The sequence below is a fragment of the Pituophis catenifer genome, unplaced genomic scaffold (genome assembly GCF_029215685.1).
Source record: "Pituophis catenifer annectens isolate HBS135680 unplaced genomic scaffold, rPitCat1.0.hap2 SCAF_1, whole genome shotgun sequence".
In the NCBI taxonomy this organism is placed as follows: Eukaryota; Metazoa; Chordata; class Lepidosauria; order Squamata; family Colubridae; genus Pituophis; species Pituophis catenifer.
This window is the reverse complement of record NW_027256881.1, coordinates 161,218,353-161,236,376: the sequence shown is the minus strand read 5'-3', so window position 1 is coordinate 161,236,376 and position 18,024 is coordinate 161,218,353. Positions and strand designations below refer to the sequence as shown.

Here is an 18,024-nt window from a genome sequence, read left to right as displayed (position 1 = left end):
AGAGCGCGGGTGCCCGATTCCTGTTCCTGTGGAAGCGAGCTAATCGCACCTGACCCAAAGCCCCTTTGCGGACAAGCTCAGTCACTTACAAGACTCTTGTCTGGAAAAGGAGATGGAGTACATTACTCTTCTTACAGTAGTTTCGAGTCCGACGAAAGGCTTTTGGGCTGGGCTGGGCTGGGCAGGACGGGGCGGGGCAGTCTTTCTGAAAAGATGATGTAACAAAAGAAAGCCCCGCCTCTCCTTCTCGGCCCATGTGCGCTCTCGCCGCCTCTCTTCCCGCCCACCGGCTGCCTTGGGCACAGACGTTTCCCCGCCCTTCTGGTCATTCGAAACAGGCTGAGGAGCGAGGTAGGTGGGAGTAGGGTCTCCCGCCGCCCCCAGTCGCTATGGGAAGCCGGCCGTTTCTCCTGCTGAGCGCAGTCCTCCTCCTGTGTCTTTCGGCTCCTACCGCCAAGGAGCTGCACGGCTGGCCCCGGAGCCCGGTGGGGCCAGCGTTCCCTCGTGCCGGGGGGACTGCCCTTTGCTAAACCCCCGCCAGCCCCCTGCCCTTCCCGCCCTGCCCTCCCCCGAGTCCTCCCTTGCCCATCCCCTGCCCGGCAATGGGGCAGCGGGGCTGCTAGATGGGCAGCTCTTCCGGCGGTGGGCAAGGCGCGCCCTTCTCAGCTCTCGGCCTCCATGGCTTCGTAACGGCCTCCGCCCGCGCAGAAAGCATCTTTCCCCGCACCCAGCGCCGGCCATGGGGGCTTCCGCCGCCGCCGCCTTCCGCAAGGCCACCCGAGGAGCCGCGTTGGTCTCCAGCCTTCTCCTGGTGAGTCACCGTGTCAGGGATGCGGGCGAGAGAAAGGAAGAACCGAGCGCCTCGGGAGCTTCCCTATTGCGGTAGAGGAGTAGGTGGTTTGTGGGGACGGGGGGGGGGGTGAGGGAAGCAGCCGGGGAGCGAGCCTCTCCGCAATGCTGTTGCTTGGGAAGCTGCGCCCTGAGCCATCCAACCATCTTTGACTCGAGCGGTCCGTGCTCCGAAAATGAAACACGCCGGCTCTCCCTGGTATGGAGAAGTGAGCCGCCTTTGCTTTGGAAGCCTTGAGCTTTCCGTCCGGACCTGGGGCGACTCAAGTCACAACCTGCCTATGGTCGGAGGCGGTTTTTGGCGGTTAACCTCAAGTGGCCTTCAAAACAAGAGAGCAATCGTTTATCCAAGAGGAAGGCTGGCGTGGGGAAGCCTCACAAAGCCGGCTGCTCATCCCACATGTTCAGAAGCTAGGGAAAGGCAGTGGGTTGGCCCTGTGCTGGGCTTCCTTCCAAAGTTCGTGGGCGAAGATACCTCCAGGATCTCATTTCTTCCGTCTGCCAAAGGACTCCTGCCATCAGACTGGTGGGGAGAGATGTTTCAATTTGCTAAGTCATGGACCAGTGGCACTGCAGCAGGGAAACCTATGAATCACCCCTTTCCCAACTGGGAACTCCTCACCTCCTCCCTCAGGCTGGGGGGGGGGGAGGGGGGGCCTCTTATTTACCTAGAATAGACAGTGTCTCTTTTTTCTGGCAAATAGGGAGAAGTTTCCATAGGCTGCCTTTACACCTTTACAGAAAATATTCCCATCCCTGGGTTAGAGAGAAATGGCTAATGGGAGAATTGGAAGAGAGGAAGATTGTCACAGAAGAGTTCTGAACTCTTGGGTGTCAAACATGGGAACCCCCTACGCATCTTTGACCCAAACTCTAGTCTCAGACCAGAGATTAGTTAGTGCTTTCCACATATCATGATTACAACAGTGGCTTTGCAAATGCTTTTCTGGTGTGTCTCAGGGCATACACCCAGAGAGAAAAAGGCTGAAGAGCTGAGGTTATGAAAGGAATGGTTCTGCTACAGCCACTGTTGCTTTGTTGCCATCAGGAGATGGGGTGGACAAGCGCGTTGTTCAGTTTTTGGCCTATTATAGGGAAGGGGAGAATTCAGGGATTGAGCTGCTGTTATTTAATTCCTCTGTGGTTCCAATGTTGCTTTTCATTAAAAATGAATTACTAGCAGGGTTCTAGATCATGTCATCAAATACCTGGTAAACGAAGCATTGAGAATTTGAATGTATTCTTGCTGCACCAATATGCTGCTTTTCTAGATTTTATTTATTGCATTTATATTTGCAGTCTTCAAGGGAGGCAAAAGTGTAATTTGCCTGTTCTCCAGTTTCATTCTTGAGTAATCCTCTGAAATTGGCTAAAGCAAGACATGACTGTAAGGATTTGCTGTTGTGAGGAATATTAAGTGGAGATCCATACCAGTACAAAAGTGCCATATAGAAGTCACACAAATATTTACCTGCAATTTTCTATCCATCATCTTTAAGACACTGTGCGGGTGTGCAAATGGTCTCGTTCAGATCTCTCAGTAGACTCCCTGATGCAAGATACTATGTTGCCTTCAGTTTCTCATCTTGCATTTCATAATAACATTGAGTTCATTTAAATTGAAGTGTTTGGAAGAGTGTTGTTGAAGTCTTACTTAGCTCTTTTTATCAGCATTGATACTGTTGCAACATCTGGCACATAGGAAATTGCTTTTTTATTTACCAGGCTCCTTAGAGCCCATTTAGAACCTGGTCATTTTGTTGTCTGCCAGATGCAGGAATGTTTTCCCAGTACTGATCTAAAATGCCAAAACTTATTTCAAACATAATGCAAAGCCGTAATGAGTTATTTAGGAAAGAGGGGTAGTTTAACAAATTCATTTATTATTTTTTTGTAAACTACAGTTTGCTTTCTTGATAGGATTCTTATATAACACTTGAGGCTGGAGGGAGACAATTCTTGAATTGCAGGCAGAAAAACCCACTTCAAAATATGGGAAAGGCCTGGGCAGATTTAAGTATATAGATAAATTTTAATTGATAAAGAGACAGATAATTTCATTGCTTCATTAGTTTCATCTTTCTGTCATATTCAAAATCACAATTTGGTAGCAAATCCAGAAGGGGATCTGAAACTATAGCCAAGGCTTTAAGAAGTGTGATGAGTGCTGGAAACAGATGTTTTGCATTTGGTAGCTGAAACAAAAGTGGGCAAACCAGATTATAGATTAACAAAATGTTTCAGCCTGGTCCATGCTTGCACAAGGATTGTTCAGAGTTAATAATGACATAATGGGAGAAAAGAGTAGGATCCTTTGGCTCATTTTTGGTATCTCTGAACAATGGTAAAATGATCATCATATTGCCCGTAGGATAACTATATGATTAAGGTGATAATGACATGTTTCCCTTCTTCTCTGTTGTCAAAGTGGGAATTTTTCTACTAGACCTCAGGAGATTCACAGAGGTTGGTACAGTTGCATAGCTACTTGGATGCGAACTGTACTGTTGCTATGGTGCTGTACATTCAGCATTTTTCAAGGACAACACGAAGTTTGTTTTTCATTTGGAGCCCTTGTGAATTTGATTCCCTTTATAACAGCTGAATTTGGCTAGTATTTGGGGTTTGGTGCAGTGTTAATCTTTCGAGATTATTTTTATAGTCAAGGGTGTTTCGGAAACATCAATTGAAAGCTTAATTCTTTGCTTCTTCAAGGAGTGATTAGTGCTTTGAGAATAATGATTTTTTAAAATGATAATAATTCAGTTAAAGGGAGTCCACCTTCTTTTGTAGATATGATTGCTGTGCGTTCCAGCAGGACCACTTCCAGGAAGGACCTCAGTTTGGGCTAATTTTGACCCAGATTAGATTATTAAATTCTCAGGATTAGGTTTAGGATTCACATACTCCTTTTTATAAATAAGATTTTTTTACGTGCTAATACATCCTTTCCCAGGCTTTACTGTCTGTAGTCAGAATTATACTTGCATTTTCTGTTACGTCTTGCAGGTGTTTTTATAATACAAATAACATTCATTTAGTGACCATAATTAGAACTGGCCACTTGGTTGTTAAGTGGAGTGCCCACTAAATGAAATCATGACTGTACATATGATCGTACTTCAACTTTTCTTTGCTGTACAGATCTTAGGGTTGTTAATGTGAGGGTTGGTCATAGTTGTTTTTTCATCACTGTCATAATTGCCAACAGTCACAAAATTTGGCAGTTCCTAAATAAGGTCTACCTATACTTCACTGCTTCTTTCAATCTGTATATGTATCAAATTAGAAGGAGAGCTTTTTAATGCCTGCATCAGTTGAAACAGTTCCAGTTTACAGAATACACAATAACAGAATTGGAAGGGACCTTATAGGTCATCTAGTCCAACCCTCTGCCCAAGCAGGAGACCCTACACCATTTCTGACAATTGGCTGTCCCATCTCTTCTTGAAAACCTGCAGTGATAAAGCACCCACAGCTTCCGAAGGCAAGCTGTTCCATTGGCTGATAGTTCTCACTGTCAGAAAATCTCTCACAAATGAAGGCGAAAATGAGAAAAATCTCTTCTTATTTCTAGGTTGAATCTCCCCTTGATCAGTTTCCATGCTGACTTTCAGGTCCTTGGAAAATAGGTTGTCCCACTCCTCTCTGTGAAAGCTCCTCAAATATTGGAACACTGCTATCATGTCATCCCTGGTCCTTGTCTTCACTAAACTAGCTATGCCCAGTTCCTGTAACCGTTCTTCATATGTTTTAGTTTCCAGTCCCCTAATCATCCTGGTTGCTCTTCTCTGCACTCTTTCTAGAGTCTCAACATCTTTTTTGTAGTGTGGTAACCAAAACTGGATGCAGTATTCTAGGTGTGGTTTTGTTAAGGCTTTATAGAGTGGTATTAGTACCTCACTTGATCTTGATTGAATCCCTCTGTTTGTGCAATTTAGGATTGTGTTGGCTTTTTTGGCTGCCGCTGCACTCCAGTGGCTCATATTTAATTGATTGTCCACTAGGATTCCAAGATCCCATTTACAGTTACTGCTATTAAGCCAGGTCTCACCTAATTTGTAAATGTACTTTTGGTACATGTGTATGTATACGTATACAGTTGATGGAAGGGTGTCAATAGAAAATTCTACTTAGTCTTTGAAGATAAAATTTCTAATCAAATAAATGGAAAAGCAACTGATTATTAGCCTGAAAAATGTAACTCCCCCCCTATTTATAATAATCAGAATGTACAGCCTAGAAATCTGATCTGCAAGCATCTCCATGAATGAGCAGGAAGGAGAAAGCCCATGATGCTTGCTATTTCTCTACTTCAGGTTCATTTTTTATAAAATTTGGATGACATAGCCATTTCACATCATAACATAATAAGGCAACCCCAGTAAATAAATTACAAAATTAAAAAATAAGTTTTAAGAAATTCTAATTTAGTACTGTAATTTCTGTTGCTATTATACATTTATATGCATACATAATATTAAACAGCATAAACCACTGATATTTTCAATAGAAGGTATATTCCTTCCTTCCCAGTAAATGGATGAACTAGTTAAGAGAGTGTTAAATATTCGAGGAGACAGACCTGGTCCCTGTGAATTGAAATGCCCTGCAAGTATTGTTGCCTGAGTCTTAAACACAAGAATGCTAAACTAAATTATCACCTCTGAATATAATACACCATATATGATTTTTATACTAATACAAGGCTAATAGTTTCATTCAGGTTTGAACTTCTCAGACTCTCATTGAATTAATCTACTGCCCCAGTAATAAAGGGTGCCAGCTGCCCTTATTTCACATTTCTGTGCATTGATTGTTGACCTAGTTATTGGTTAGCAACTCATCTGCTCAACTAGTTTCCCCCTCTCTTTTGTCTTTAATGTCTTTACCTTCCTGATTTGATAACTTGCCACTGATACATTACTTTTTTGTTAATAAAGTAACTTAATTTGAGCTATTTCAAGTGCTTTTTAAAAAATAAATCTGAGCATCAAAAAGGAAAGGAGCATTCAGTCCTCTGAGTCATACGTAAGCAGTCCAACTAGTATCAGCAAGCTGTCTGAATACTTAAGCAGCATTAATAGATATTCACTGATTTTAAAGCTTATTTTTCAAGACAATTTCAAGTGTCAAAAATTTTAAATGTTAAGAAATTAAGAGTTGGAAAATATTTGCATGTTACTAACACCTGAGCATAATATAAAAATTATTCTATTAAAATTAAGTTATTACCCATTGCTGGTTTATTTTATATGTGTACTGGCTCTATCTTTTTATATTGTCAATGATGACATGTTTTTTTTTGGAATCTTGTTACCTTGTTACCATGATCTAGTAAATTATGGTTCTTATTCTTATAGTGAGCAGTTGATTTGGACTGGCGTGGTTCATGTGAAGTTATGATTTGTTGGTTAAAAATCCTAGCTTGTTATGCCTGAATCATGATAAACTGATTTGCTCAACAGATATTTGTCAAAGCAGTTCTTGGCATTGCATAGTGTGCATTACTGTCATTGTATGCTAAGACATTGTTTTAATTATGCTTTGATGAACATGCCAGAGTCCTACAGATACACAGATTAATGATTGTCGGGTTGTATAATTCCTGCTTTGTTTTTCCTCTGTCTTAACCAGTTGTTTGTCTTGAGTTGCTATAGATTGATTAGAAAGTTAAGTAGGGTACAGGGCAGGGGTGAAATGCTCCCAGTTTGGACCGGCTCGGGCGAGTAGATAGCGATGGTGGAGGGCAGTTCGGAGAACCGGTAGCAAAAATCCCTTCCCCCAGCAGCCTCCAGCTTGCTTACCTTAGCTGCTGGTCGCAATGCCTGCCTTGCTTCGCTTGCTGTAATCCCTGCAATCCATTGCATCAGCAAGCAACTGAATCTCCCTGCCTGCAATCAAGCTCATCAGTGAGCAGCTCTTTCTGCCTGCCTGCCTGCCTGCCTGTAAGTTTTTTTCCCCTTTGGGAGCTTTAAAAAAAATAGTTAATTGGGGTTTTTTTTAGTTGTTCTTTTTTTAGATCTAGCCATTTAAAGTTTAGGAAGTTTTAAATTTAGCTGCTTTTATATAAAAATAAAAATAAAATAATATAAAATAATATTTGTGCAGCTTTCTGAGATTTTATTTGTTTCTGTAGTGTTTCACTCTAATTACACAAACACACAACATTTCACAAAGCTGTATGTGGAATTTTGTATGTGTAAAGTGTGAAAGTTGGTTTTCTGGACTTTTTGTGGCTGTGTGAGGTTCCTGCTTATTGCAGGGGCCATTTTGGGTCTAGCACAGCTGCTTTTACCTTGTGGGTGAGCCAGTTGTGTTGTGTTGTGTTTTGTAGGTTAAAAAAGGGCAACAAAGTGATGTCGACTTGGCCACGCCCACCTGACCAACAAGCCACGCCCACCCATTCACCTGACCAACAAGCCACGCCCACTAATTAAGCCATGCCCACAGAACCGGTAGCAAAAATTTTTAGATTTCACCCCTGGTACAGGGTAAACCAGGAATACACCAGAAAATGATGGCTGTTCACACATCATGCTCATCCTTACTTACAATAAATAAGCAACAACCAATCATAATTATTAAAAGAAATAAACCATAATGTGTTCATATTTATATATCATGCTTTCACTACAAGCAAACTGTATTTTGCTTAACACAATGCAGAGTATCCTTACTTAGCAATTACCTCAGACAGTGACCATTTATAATTGCAATAATAATGAAACAGTAACTTTGAGACCAATCCTTCCATTTATGACCTTTGCAGGTCTGCAAAGCAAAGGAAAGCTGAAATAAGGCCCTAAGCACAATTGTGGTTTGACTTAGCAACTGCTTTGCTTAATGACTGAATTGAGGATACCAGCTACTAAATGATGTGTGTGTATCTATATGTAAATCCAGTAGGTTTTTGTAGTTGTTCTTCCTATGCGCAGTAAGCAGACATTCATTTTGTATTGATTGATCAATATTGACTGATATCACCCCCAACCTTAAGATTCTTGATAAAACCAATAAAACTGTTGTGTGTATGTGATGTTTGCTCCTGCAAGAGAAGAAAAGAAAGAAAGAAAGAAAGAAAGAAAGAAGAGAAGCTCTCTACAGGTTGAGGGAAATGCATAGTTTGCAATTTTGAACATATGTATTTCTGGTACACCAACCAGTGGGAATATCTTACTGGGAATAGAAAAGAAATTGATTGAGGAGGTAATAGAAGCACCCATGAGTAGGTTGTGACCAAACATCTGCCCTCTTACAAAAGTTTGTAGCTGAGCCAGAGTTTTTGGGTGGACCTGGTATTTGGGATTAGAAAGGATTCTAGTAAAGAAGCAGATTGGTTGACACTATGAGAAGTAGTTCTCATACAGTCAGAAAAACAACAGCAACAACAACATGCTAGCAGATCTTACTGTTGCAAAAAGAAGGGGAAGTTGGACTGGCCCTTTCTCTATGGGATGAGAAAGAGCATTTGAATGCTGATCGATTTGAAAACAAGGCAGAGCTGCCTGGGAACTAGATCAAACCATTTCTCATGTCAATCATAGTCTTCTATTGCAATTCTTTTCTCAAAAAGGTGAGCTGAGGACTTAAAAAGAGAAATAAACTGGTCATCCACTCTACATCAAGCTTTCTTGTTTTTACTGAAGGGTACTCTTCTGTTGCCAATAGTGGGTGGTAGCTTTGTCAAGGAGTCAAGTGGAGATGAGCTATCTGGGCTGCAGTTATGTTCTGATTCTCCTCCAAGACTGCCCATTTTGAAACCTGGATTCTTAAGAAATGTCCCTTCCTCTATCATCCTGCTTTGTGAGAAGGGTTGAGGGTTCTGTCATCTGAAGTGTATGTATATATCTGTATGTATATATCTGGAAACGAGTAAATCCGTAAATTATTATATGTTTTATAAATGTGAACATATGTGTCAGATTTCACCACTGAAATTCAATCTGAAACCCGTATTTTAATTCAGTTTACCATCACTTGCTGAGATCAAGAGAAAGGCAAAAAGACTTCCAGGAATCCAAGAAATAAGTGTTCATAAGAGGGTAAATAGCTTCTGCGAAACCACAGATTTGAATATGTATTTGGATTATACTTACTCAGTAAATCAGTACAGCTGATACCATTTGCTGTAATTTGCCTTGCAAGATGTATTTGACTTGCATTTGTGTATGTGTTTCAGGGATTTATGTTCCTGGGCACTGTGGATGCTCAGTCCGAGTTGTCATCTGAACAGAATACCATCAGTACATACACCCATCATGATCGTGCTACTAACACACATCTGACTTGCCACAAGTGTCCTGCAGGAACTTACGTATCTAAGCACTGTACCATGACGACCTTAAGAGAATGCAGCTCTTGTGCTAATGGGACCTTCACAAAGCACGAAAATGGTATAGAAGAATGCCATTCATGTAGAAAGCCCTGTGAGCAGTCAATGATTGAGAAGACACCTTGCACTGCTCGGACTGACCGTGAATGCTCCTGCCTACCTGGTAAATTTTTACAAGGAGACACTTGTATCCCTTATAAAGTATGCCCCATTGGATGGGGCTTAAGGAAAAAAGGAACTGAAACTGAAGATATCAGGTGCAAACCATGCCCTCGTGGCACTTTCTCTGCTGTGCCTTCTAGTGTGCTGAGATGCAAATCCTTTACTAACTGTTCACAACTAAACATGGTGGTGATAAAACTAGGGACAAAAATGACAGACAACATCTGTGGATTGCAGTCAATTTCCCAGAATGTAGCTGGGCTTTTGTCAAGTCCAGGAGAAGATGAAAAGCACTACAAAGTTTCTTCTGCTACTTTTCTTACCAAAGGTAGGTGTAAAGCACTGGGAAGCATTCTCTGCTGGAACATGGGAAATCATGTGATGAATATGAAACTTTATTTTAAAGTAATCTGGTAATGCTCCAATCTGGAGTTCCCTTCCTTTCTCTAAAAGATGCCTGTTTGACTTTACATACTTTACATTATGTTAGATCCCTTTTTTACAGTTCTTCAATAGTTAGCCTGATTCAGCTTCAGCATAATTCCTCTTGCAAGTACAGCACATTATGGCAGCAATTATTTGACCAGCATGAATGGGGAGATGGAAGGTCCAACTACGCTGTAGGGAGAGAGAGAGAGAGAGAGAGAGGAAGAGTTTTAAGTTGCATCACTTTATCAGTCTGATACAGAATTGTATTTCTTAAACTTGATAGATCTTATGTAGATATATATATATATAAGAATGCATAGTCAGATACCAAGTGAGTTCTTTTTCCAACAATTAAACTGATTAATTTGCATAGTGTTTCGTCCTTTTGCTTGATTGTTTAAAATACTGTATGCAATAAATAGTAACACCTGCATCCTAGTCCACTACTTTTACTAAATCTTTCATTGTTAGTATTTTGATTTCATTTGAAACTATAGTATTAAACTTGGCTTAAAATCAGCATCTATTGCAAAAATGTTTTTCATGAATTGAGGATTTGCAGCCTAAGAACTATGCTCAGCAATTATGTTTTGCAAGACCTGTAGGCACTCTTCGGGGCTATTTCACAGCATGAGCTACATCGGAGTAAACAACCTGATGCCTTCCAGATGTTTGGGATTTCATCAGCTATCAGCATTTTTCTTCCTCATGGGATTGTGGGATGTGGGGTCCCCACCAATTAGGGAGGACACTTCATTGTATACTCTTGAGCCAGTTACTTCTTTCTAAATTAAGTGCTCTTAGAGGTCATTCTTGGTCAGAGCTGTATTAATAGCTCCATCAAGGGCTTTCCAGACAGTCTGGATTTCAACTCTTGAAATTCCCAGACTTTTTGGTTACGTTGACTTCTAAACATAATTGGTAGCACCAGCCATGGAAAGACTGGCTGATAGGGTCTGTGCTTGCTGATTCATTTTTAATATTGTATGTGTTTTTCAGGTGTGAATACTTCCTCTTCCAACTTCACCACCACTCCTCCCCCAAGCACATATGCTGACATGATGGAGCCAACAGACATTTACAATGAAACCTCCAAGAATGAGACTGTGGCAGCTTTGAACTATTCTAAGTCTATAAATCACCAGCAGCTATATTACCACAAACACACCCCTTCCAATCTTAATTTACAGCCAGCACTGGAGATGAGTGGCAATGTGAAATCCAGCATTCCATATAAACCCCCTAAAAGAGGGCCCCCGAGACAGGCTATGCATAAGCATTTTGATATCAATGAACATTTGCCATGGATGATTGTCCTGCTACTGCTGCTTGTGCTTGTGGTTATTGTTGTTTGCAGTGTCCGCAAAAGTTCACGAACTCTAAAAAAAGGACCAAGGCAAGATCCCAGTTCAATTGTGGAAAAGTCTGTTTTGAAGAAATCTTCTACCCCAACCCAACATCGGGAGAAATGGATCTACTATTGCAATGGGCATGGTGAGTAGTTATAGTTCTATAAACAGAAGTACATTCACAGCTAAAATAGACCTCCATTCCAGTTTAAAACATTCAAATCTCATAGCTTCTTAAAAATAACTTTATTCTGACATAAAAGTTTATTATGTCAGAAACCACAGGCCTTCTTTTTTTCATACTTATTTATTACATTTATATGCTGCACATCTCACAAAGCAACTCTGGGCACCTTACAAAATAGTGATATAGACTAACATGGAATGTATTGTTTTATAGTCATGATAGAGATCATAATAGATACTCTGTATTCTGCAAAAAAAACACAAATTGCCTCCTCAAAGTGTCCCAAACTATATAACATGTATGACTTTACAAATAGGCAGACTGTAGCAATCATTTAGGGAGATATATGCTGCAAGGAATTATGTTGCTATGTAGCTATTTATCAATTTCTATGATGCTCAGTGACTACAGTAATTTTAGGTGGCTTATGTACTAGGGCAGTGGTGGCGAAACTTTTACACACTGAGTGCCGAACAGGTATGTGCTTTGCTAACACGTGGCTCCTCCCTGGTCCGCTGCACGCATGATTGCACCATCTGTACATGCTTGGTTTCACGCGGCTCCCCTGTGCACTGCGCGCGCAATCCCACCATCTGCGCATGCATGTGGTTTTTGCGTGTGCAATGCACATGTGCGAACGCAATCTATGCATGTGTGCGCTGCATGCAAATACTCTCATGCACATGCACAAATGCGAATGCATGTGCAGGAGAGCTCCGAAGACCATCTGGGTCCCCTGAATTACCCACATGCGCACGAGAGGCCCGAACACCAGCTGGGGCGCACGCATGTGCACAGCTGCAGGTGAATTGGGCAACAGCTCGTGTGCCCAGAAAGATGGCTCTGCATGTCACCTTGGGCATGCGTGCTATAGGTTCGCCATCACAGAACTAGGGTCAAAATAAAAACAATATATTAAAAATAACAAAAAGACAAACTGAAGCCAAAATGAGTTCAAAAGTTTGGCTTGAAAAGTTTGGCTATCTTAGGTCTATGTATTGGTCAGAGCTATGTATTGTGGGCCTGACTATATACTAGTCTCCCTAGGTGTCTGTCCAGAGGGTGAGTAGCATCACTAGGAAGGGATAGAAGATTTCAATGGGTCTTCGTCCTATCTCAGGCAGCAGATCCTCTTATGCTGCCTTAATGATAGATCTCAGTTTCCCAAACAACTTACTACAGCACTAAAGCTGTTTCTCTCAATAGGTTTTCCTGTCTGTCTGATACAGAGAGGGTAATATTTAAAGGAAAGTGGTCCTCTTAAATCAGCAGCTCTGCATGTGCATCCTGCTATGTGTTTTTGCCTGTTTTAATGATCAGAATTTGCATTTTGATTGACACTCGTCATCTCTCTTCAGAAAATGCAACCGTGGAGATCCTCAACATTGTGATATGGATAAACTAAAACCTTTTATAGGGGCCTGTTTTCTTTTTTATTATATGCAATATTTTTGGTCTAAAGCCATTCCCCCTAACTTTATTTGATTTTCAATAAACAGTTTAGAACAACAGCGGGCAACTTTTTCCAGTTAGGGAAATAAAGTTAAGGAGAAGTCTTCCTTTCAAAGATGAAGTGTTATTTTTGGTGAAAGTATTTTTGCGTAAAAGGTAACAACTGAGCACAAATTGGATTGCTGACAGTATGATCAGAAGTGCTTTGCGAGATGGTGGACTATATGCAGCTGATGGGTTTTCCATCTGAAAATAAAGTATCTGAAAGGCATCTGGGTCATTTCTACAGAGCCTAAGAATTCCTCCCCTCAGACTACTGTTAGTGAAATGCTTGTCAATGTAAGTTCTGTTTTGCAATTTAAATCTCTTCTATGCTGATGCTTTTCATGATCTCATAGAATCTTGGGATCAATTACAACCTAAATCTGTTCTGTCCTCCTGTCGTCAATTCATGATCTCAAGGACACTGGCATCTTTTATGACCTCATATGTATTTGGAACCATTCAGGCATCAGTCTGTTCCACTCTGCTACCATTTCATAGGCTCTTTAAAGCATATTATTAAGAAACAATAAATCTTTTAGATTCATTTTTTTCCATTGCCATTTTTGTTTCAGATGATCTTAGGTTCAGCTCAGTTCATAATTCAGTTCAGGCATTTTTTATCTGCTTGCATTTTTCCCATATTCCCATATTTTCTTTTTTCTTTCCTTCCTTCCAGTGCATCTTTTGTGCTACCCATAGCACATGTTTATTTAAACTGTATCTGTTTTCACTGTTGTTTTTAACAATAAAATGATTTCATGTCAGTGGAGACCTGATGACACAAGGCCTTGCTCCTCCTATTTTAAGAAATTTAAATATATCTTTAGAAAAATTGTATTTCACAAAGATACTCCTGATGTATAGTAAACCTTCACACAGTGGACTTCCCTTGTGTTTATGGTCTGTACACCCTGAGGTTCACATGTTGGGCAACTGCAAGTGACCCCAAGACCTATGCTTCACTGTATAAGGTCTGAACAACAGTAGGGGTCAATTTTCAATTTAGTCAAATGCTTATTGTTCATAAATCTGATACCTTTGATGTTGAACATTTGCTCTTCTGTTTAGGGAAATGGGGGCTGTATGAAGTGAGAAAATCAGTCCTCAGATACCCTCAAGAATCTGCTACTTTAAAGTGCTTTTTAATATAGCCTTCCTGGCATTTATTTCTACCTATCTCAATCCTGCCTGTAAGCTTCTGACTCAAGCTGTGTTTACCAGACGTGATGCTTGGCATCAGAGCCTTGGTAGATCACAGGGAGCAACTTGCTTCTTTCCCCTACCCTAGCATGTAGCTTCTTGGGATCTGTGGTGACCACACTCTTGATATTGACTGTGTAAATGTACGTAGTTTATTAATGTGTAATTGTTATTCTGTCACTTTATTTTAATAAGTTTTGATAGTATTCTGATCTACGAGAATGGAAAGAAAACACAACCAGGTTCTCACTTTGCACTTGGAAAATTGTTGATGAGGAGGTGTGAAGAAAAGGAGAAACCTGTTTTTCTTCCTGAGCTGAGGGGGAACAGCAGAAGAAAGAAATTCTTTAGCATAATTAGTTTCTGTCCATGACAGGCAGGATTTCGTGATGATTATCCTAAACAAGGCGCTTCAGTGAAAGAAAACAGATAAATGAAAACGGTAGGATTATGGATTATTTGCGTGTCTGAAGATTCATTCTATTTCTTTCACATTCAATTATCAGGAAAAAAGAAAAGAGACTGTTCCTGTGTACATACTCTTTTCATGTCCAGTTCTCAGAGTCTGGAATAGACCATGCAGTTTTCTTGACAAGGTTTTTCAAAAGTGGTTTGCCATTGTCTTCTCCTGAGGGCTAAGAAAAAGTGATTGGTCCAAGGTCACCTAGCTGGCTTTATGCCTAAGGAAAAAAGACTAGAACTCCTTGTCTCTCCCAGTTTTTAGCCTGATGCCTTAACTGCTATACTAAAATGCTGACCTTAAACACACACATATAAACAGTAAAATTTATAATCTATCTTTCCTTTTGGCTTAAAGAGGAAGGTTAAAGCCATCCTAGATACTATTTTAGTGACTACTTCTATGGCTTGCTTTTAGGCAATATCAGCTGAAAATAATCTTTCAACTGCAAGCTATTTTTAATAAAATATGTGAAGCTTTCTAACATTCTGTAAGTAAAGGAGAAAGCAAAAAATCAGCAGCCTTTACCAATATGAGTATTTCTTTTCTTTTTTTTGTTTGAAGTTTATTTTATTTTATATATACATATCAATGCGTGAACAGCGTAACACCTGGGTGTTGTACATTTTAATACAGATAAAACTATAATAATCACAGTTGTTACATTCATCCAGGTTATGTATTTCTAATAATAGTACACATTTATATTAAGCTATAGTTTTTCATTATTAAATTAATCCATGTTTCAATATATTCTAATGCCAATCACTATATTATTTAAACATACATAATACCGCCATTCAATTTCTAAACTTCCCTCTTGTTATTCCTTTCATTTTATTATGTAAAAAAATGTGTATACTAATATTTCTCTTATTGCTGTCTCTATTCTAACTTTTAATCATATCTCCCTTATATTAAAAGATGTTTTCTTTCAATCCAACATCTCTCACCCACTTTGGTGCTTTGAATCCTGTTCATTTTTAACTTACCTCCCATATTTCACTCTTTGCATCTATTTGTATTAAGGTACAATCATTATTTCATTTTTCAATGTTTCAATACATGGTTCTAATACCAATCACAATATTATTTAAACATACAAGGTTATTCTAATCATATTCTTTACAATAATCAAATCTATATAATTCTGATAGTAATTCAAATGTGTTTATATTAAGGTATGTTCTTTCATTATTTAATTGCTCAATGTTTCAATATATTATTCCAATGCCAATCACAATATTATTTAAATGTTCTTAATAATACCATCATTCAATCTCTAGTTTTCTCATTTTATTATTGCTTTTGTTTCATTATACACACACACAAACACACACACACACACACACACATGAATGTTCCCCCATTCTCTTATTTCTACCTAACTTCTAATCATGCCACCATTCTTTAAAAAAGGGGAAAGAAACAACAACAACAGAACCCTTTCTATCCATCATCTCTTGCCTGCTTCAGTACTTTGATTCTTATACTTTTTAATTAACTTGTCTTCCATATTCCTTTCTTGGATCTTTATCCCTATCTGCATCTACATCCTAGCTATTCAATCCCATCTCTACCCTCTTCCACTGCCTAGCTTTCAAAATATATGCCCGAACCCCCATCTCCCTTTCAAATGTATCTTTCTGTATCTCCAATTCTTTTTTTAACTGTTTTAAAATATTTTCTCCTTGGTTTGATTCATCAATCATTGTTATTTTTATTATTGTCTCCTCCTTGTTGTCTTCTTTTGTTCGCTGGTTCCTCGGTTCTGTCATTTCCTCCATTCCTTCTGCTAGCTCCTCCCTTTTCTGGGTGTCTTGATCTTTACTCATTGTCCCTCATATAATATTTTCCATTTTTTCCATAATCTTAAATCCTTTCTCCATAATGTCCTTTGTGCGTTGAAAAATCAATGCCATCTCATTCAAAGTTCCACTCATTTCCTCCTTATGGGGCATCTTATTTTGTTTTAAGAAGTCCCCCTTTTGTCCAGTGGTCTAAGAACCATTTATTCAGACTTAAAGTTGCCCATCAAGAAGTACTAATCACAGTTCTTTGTATTCCATAGGTAATCAAGCAGTTCCATTCAAATAGTCCTGGGAGTTATCCAAAGCGTCTTTGAGTTTCCTTTATAGGTTCAATCTTCTAGCATAACAGGGGTCACTTTAATTGAATATCTTCCTTGTTTTAATATTTAAATCTCCAGTAGTCATGGCGTAGTTGGATATAGCCCAGTAAGTATTTTCACAGTCCTTCAAATAAGTATTCCCAGGCTTGTATATTTTCCTTTTGTCAGCAGGTGGTACTCTCAACTTAAATTTCAGTGTTGCCACTAGTCAGTCTGATTTTAATTATTTTAATTGTAATTTTAATTGTAATTCAATTATAGAAGCAGGATAAGTTTTTAAAGTAAATAATTCTAGCATTTTAAAATGCCTTCCCATTACCACATCTTCCCAGTTTAAGAGTCCAATTTTCTGTATTTTTTAGAAGTTTATTGTTTTTCTCTCTTTAAATCTTTTCCTTCCGGTCTGGTATTTACATCAGAATGCTTAATCGCCGCTTTAACAAATAATTCTGAGCAAATAGGTCTAGATTATTCCTTGGGGTTAGGTTTTAATTAAAAAGGAATCCTCTCCCCCAGTTCCAGTAATCTGTTAATCTGTTAATCACTCTTCACCTACTTTGCTCCAGCACCAGTCTTAGTTGTTCATCGGCTGTCCCAGCTTCATGGCAGACATCTTTAGGCTGCCTCTTCTCCTCATTGTGGCTGAGAGGGAAAGAGAACCCTAGGTCAGGCAGGAGAGTTGCGACTCTCTGCAACCTCACAGGGCACCCCTCTTTGCTTCACCACCCCTACAGGGTGGATTTGGCTCCTTTCAGAGCTCACCAACGGGGAGAACTTGGTGCGGGGGCATGGAGACCTGCTCCTCATGTCCGATCTCACCACGATGTCAACCAGAAACCAGTATTTTTTTGGGGGGGAGTCAGTTCAGGGTGACACAAATTGAAATAATATATATCCACAACCTTTTTAAAGGTTGATATATCACTTCATATAATTTCTTTATATATGCACACTGGTTCGTTGCAAGAACATCTTAAATGGTTTATAATTTTAGTCCTAAATTGTTAAGGAACAAAATCCAAAGTCTTGGAATATCCAGCAGTGTCTTTTGCATTCTAATTTACATCTGGAACATGTGACAACATAGCAAACTTACTTGACTGAAATTAAGTAACCTGAAGAATTTATCAAGAAAGAGTTGATAAAGCTCTGGGCTTTAATGCATTAGAATTTCTGCATGGGGCCAAAAGTAAATATCAAGATTGTTCAGCTCCTCAGAACTCTAGAATTGAAATTATTGTGAAGACAATAAAGAACAAAAGTAAACTTTAAGTCACCTGACAGAAACCGAGGCAATCTGTACTTCATAAGGCTTTGTATGAGAGAGCGATTGCTGGATGGAAAGGATATACCATCCATGCTGCAAGAGGCTGCTGAGAAGGGCTTAGGCACAACTTCACAAAAATATGGTCTAATGCAAAGGGG

The 18,024-nt window shown here is 39.6% G+C and overlaps 1 protein-coding gene across 1 annotated transcript in view; it reads left to right on the top strand.

Annotated features, from left to right (window-relative positions):
• The first annotated feature begins 361 nt into the window (after nt 1-361).
• The window catches only part of TNFRSF21 (TNF receptor superfamily member 21), a 46,675-nt gene continuing 29,012 nt past the window's right edge, over nt 362-18,024 (top strand). The window contains exons 1-3 of the mRNA XM_070956717.1: nt 362-811; nt 9,032-9,674; nt 10,775-11,269. Coding sequence (XP_070812818.1) covers nt 740-811; nt 9,032-9,674; nt 10,775-11,269 — 1,210 coding nt within the window. The 5' untranslated portion in view covers nt 362-739. The remainder of the gene's footprint in view (nt 812-9,031; nt 9,675-10,774; nt 11,270-18,024) is intronic.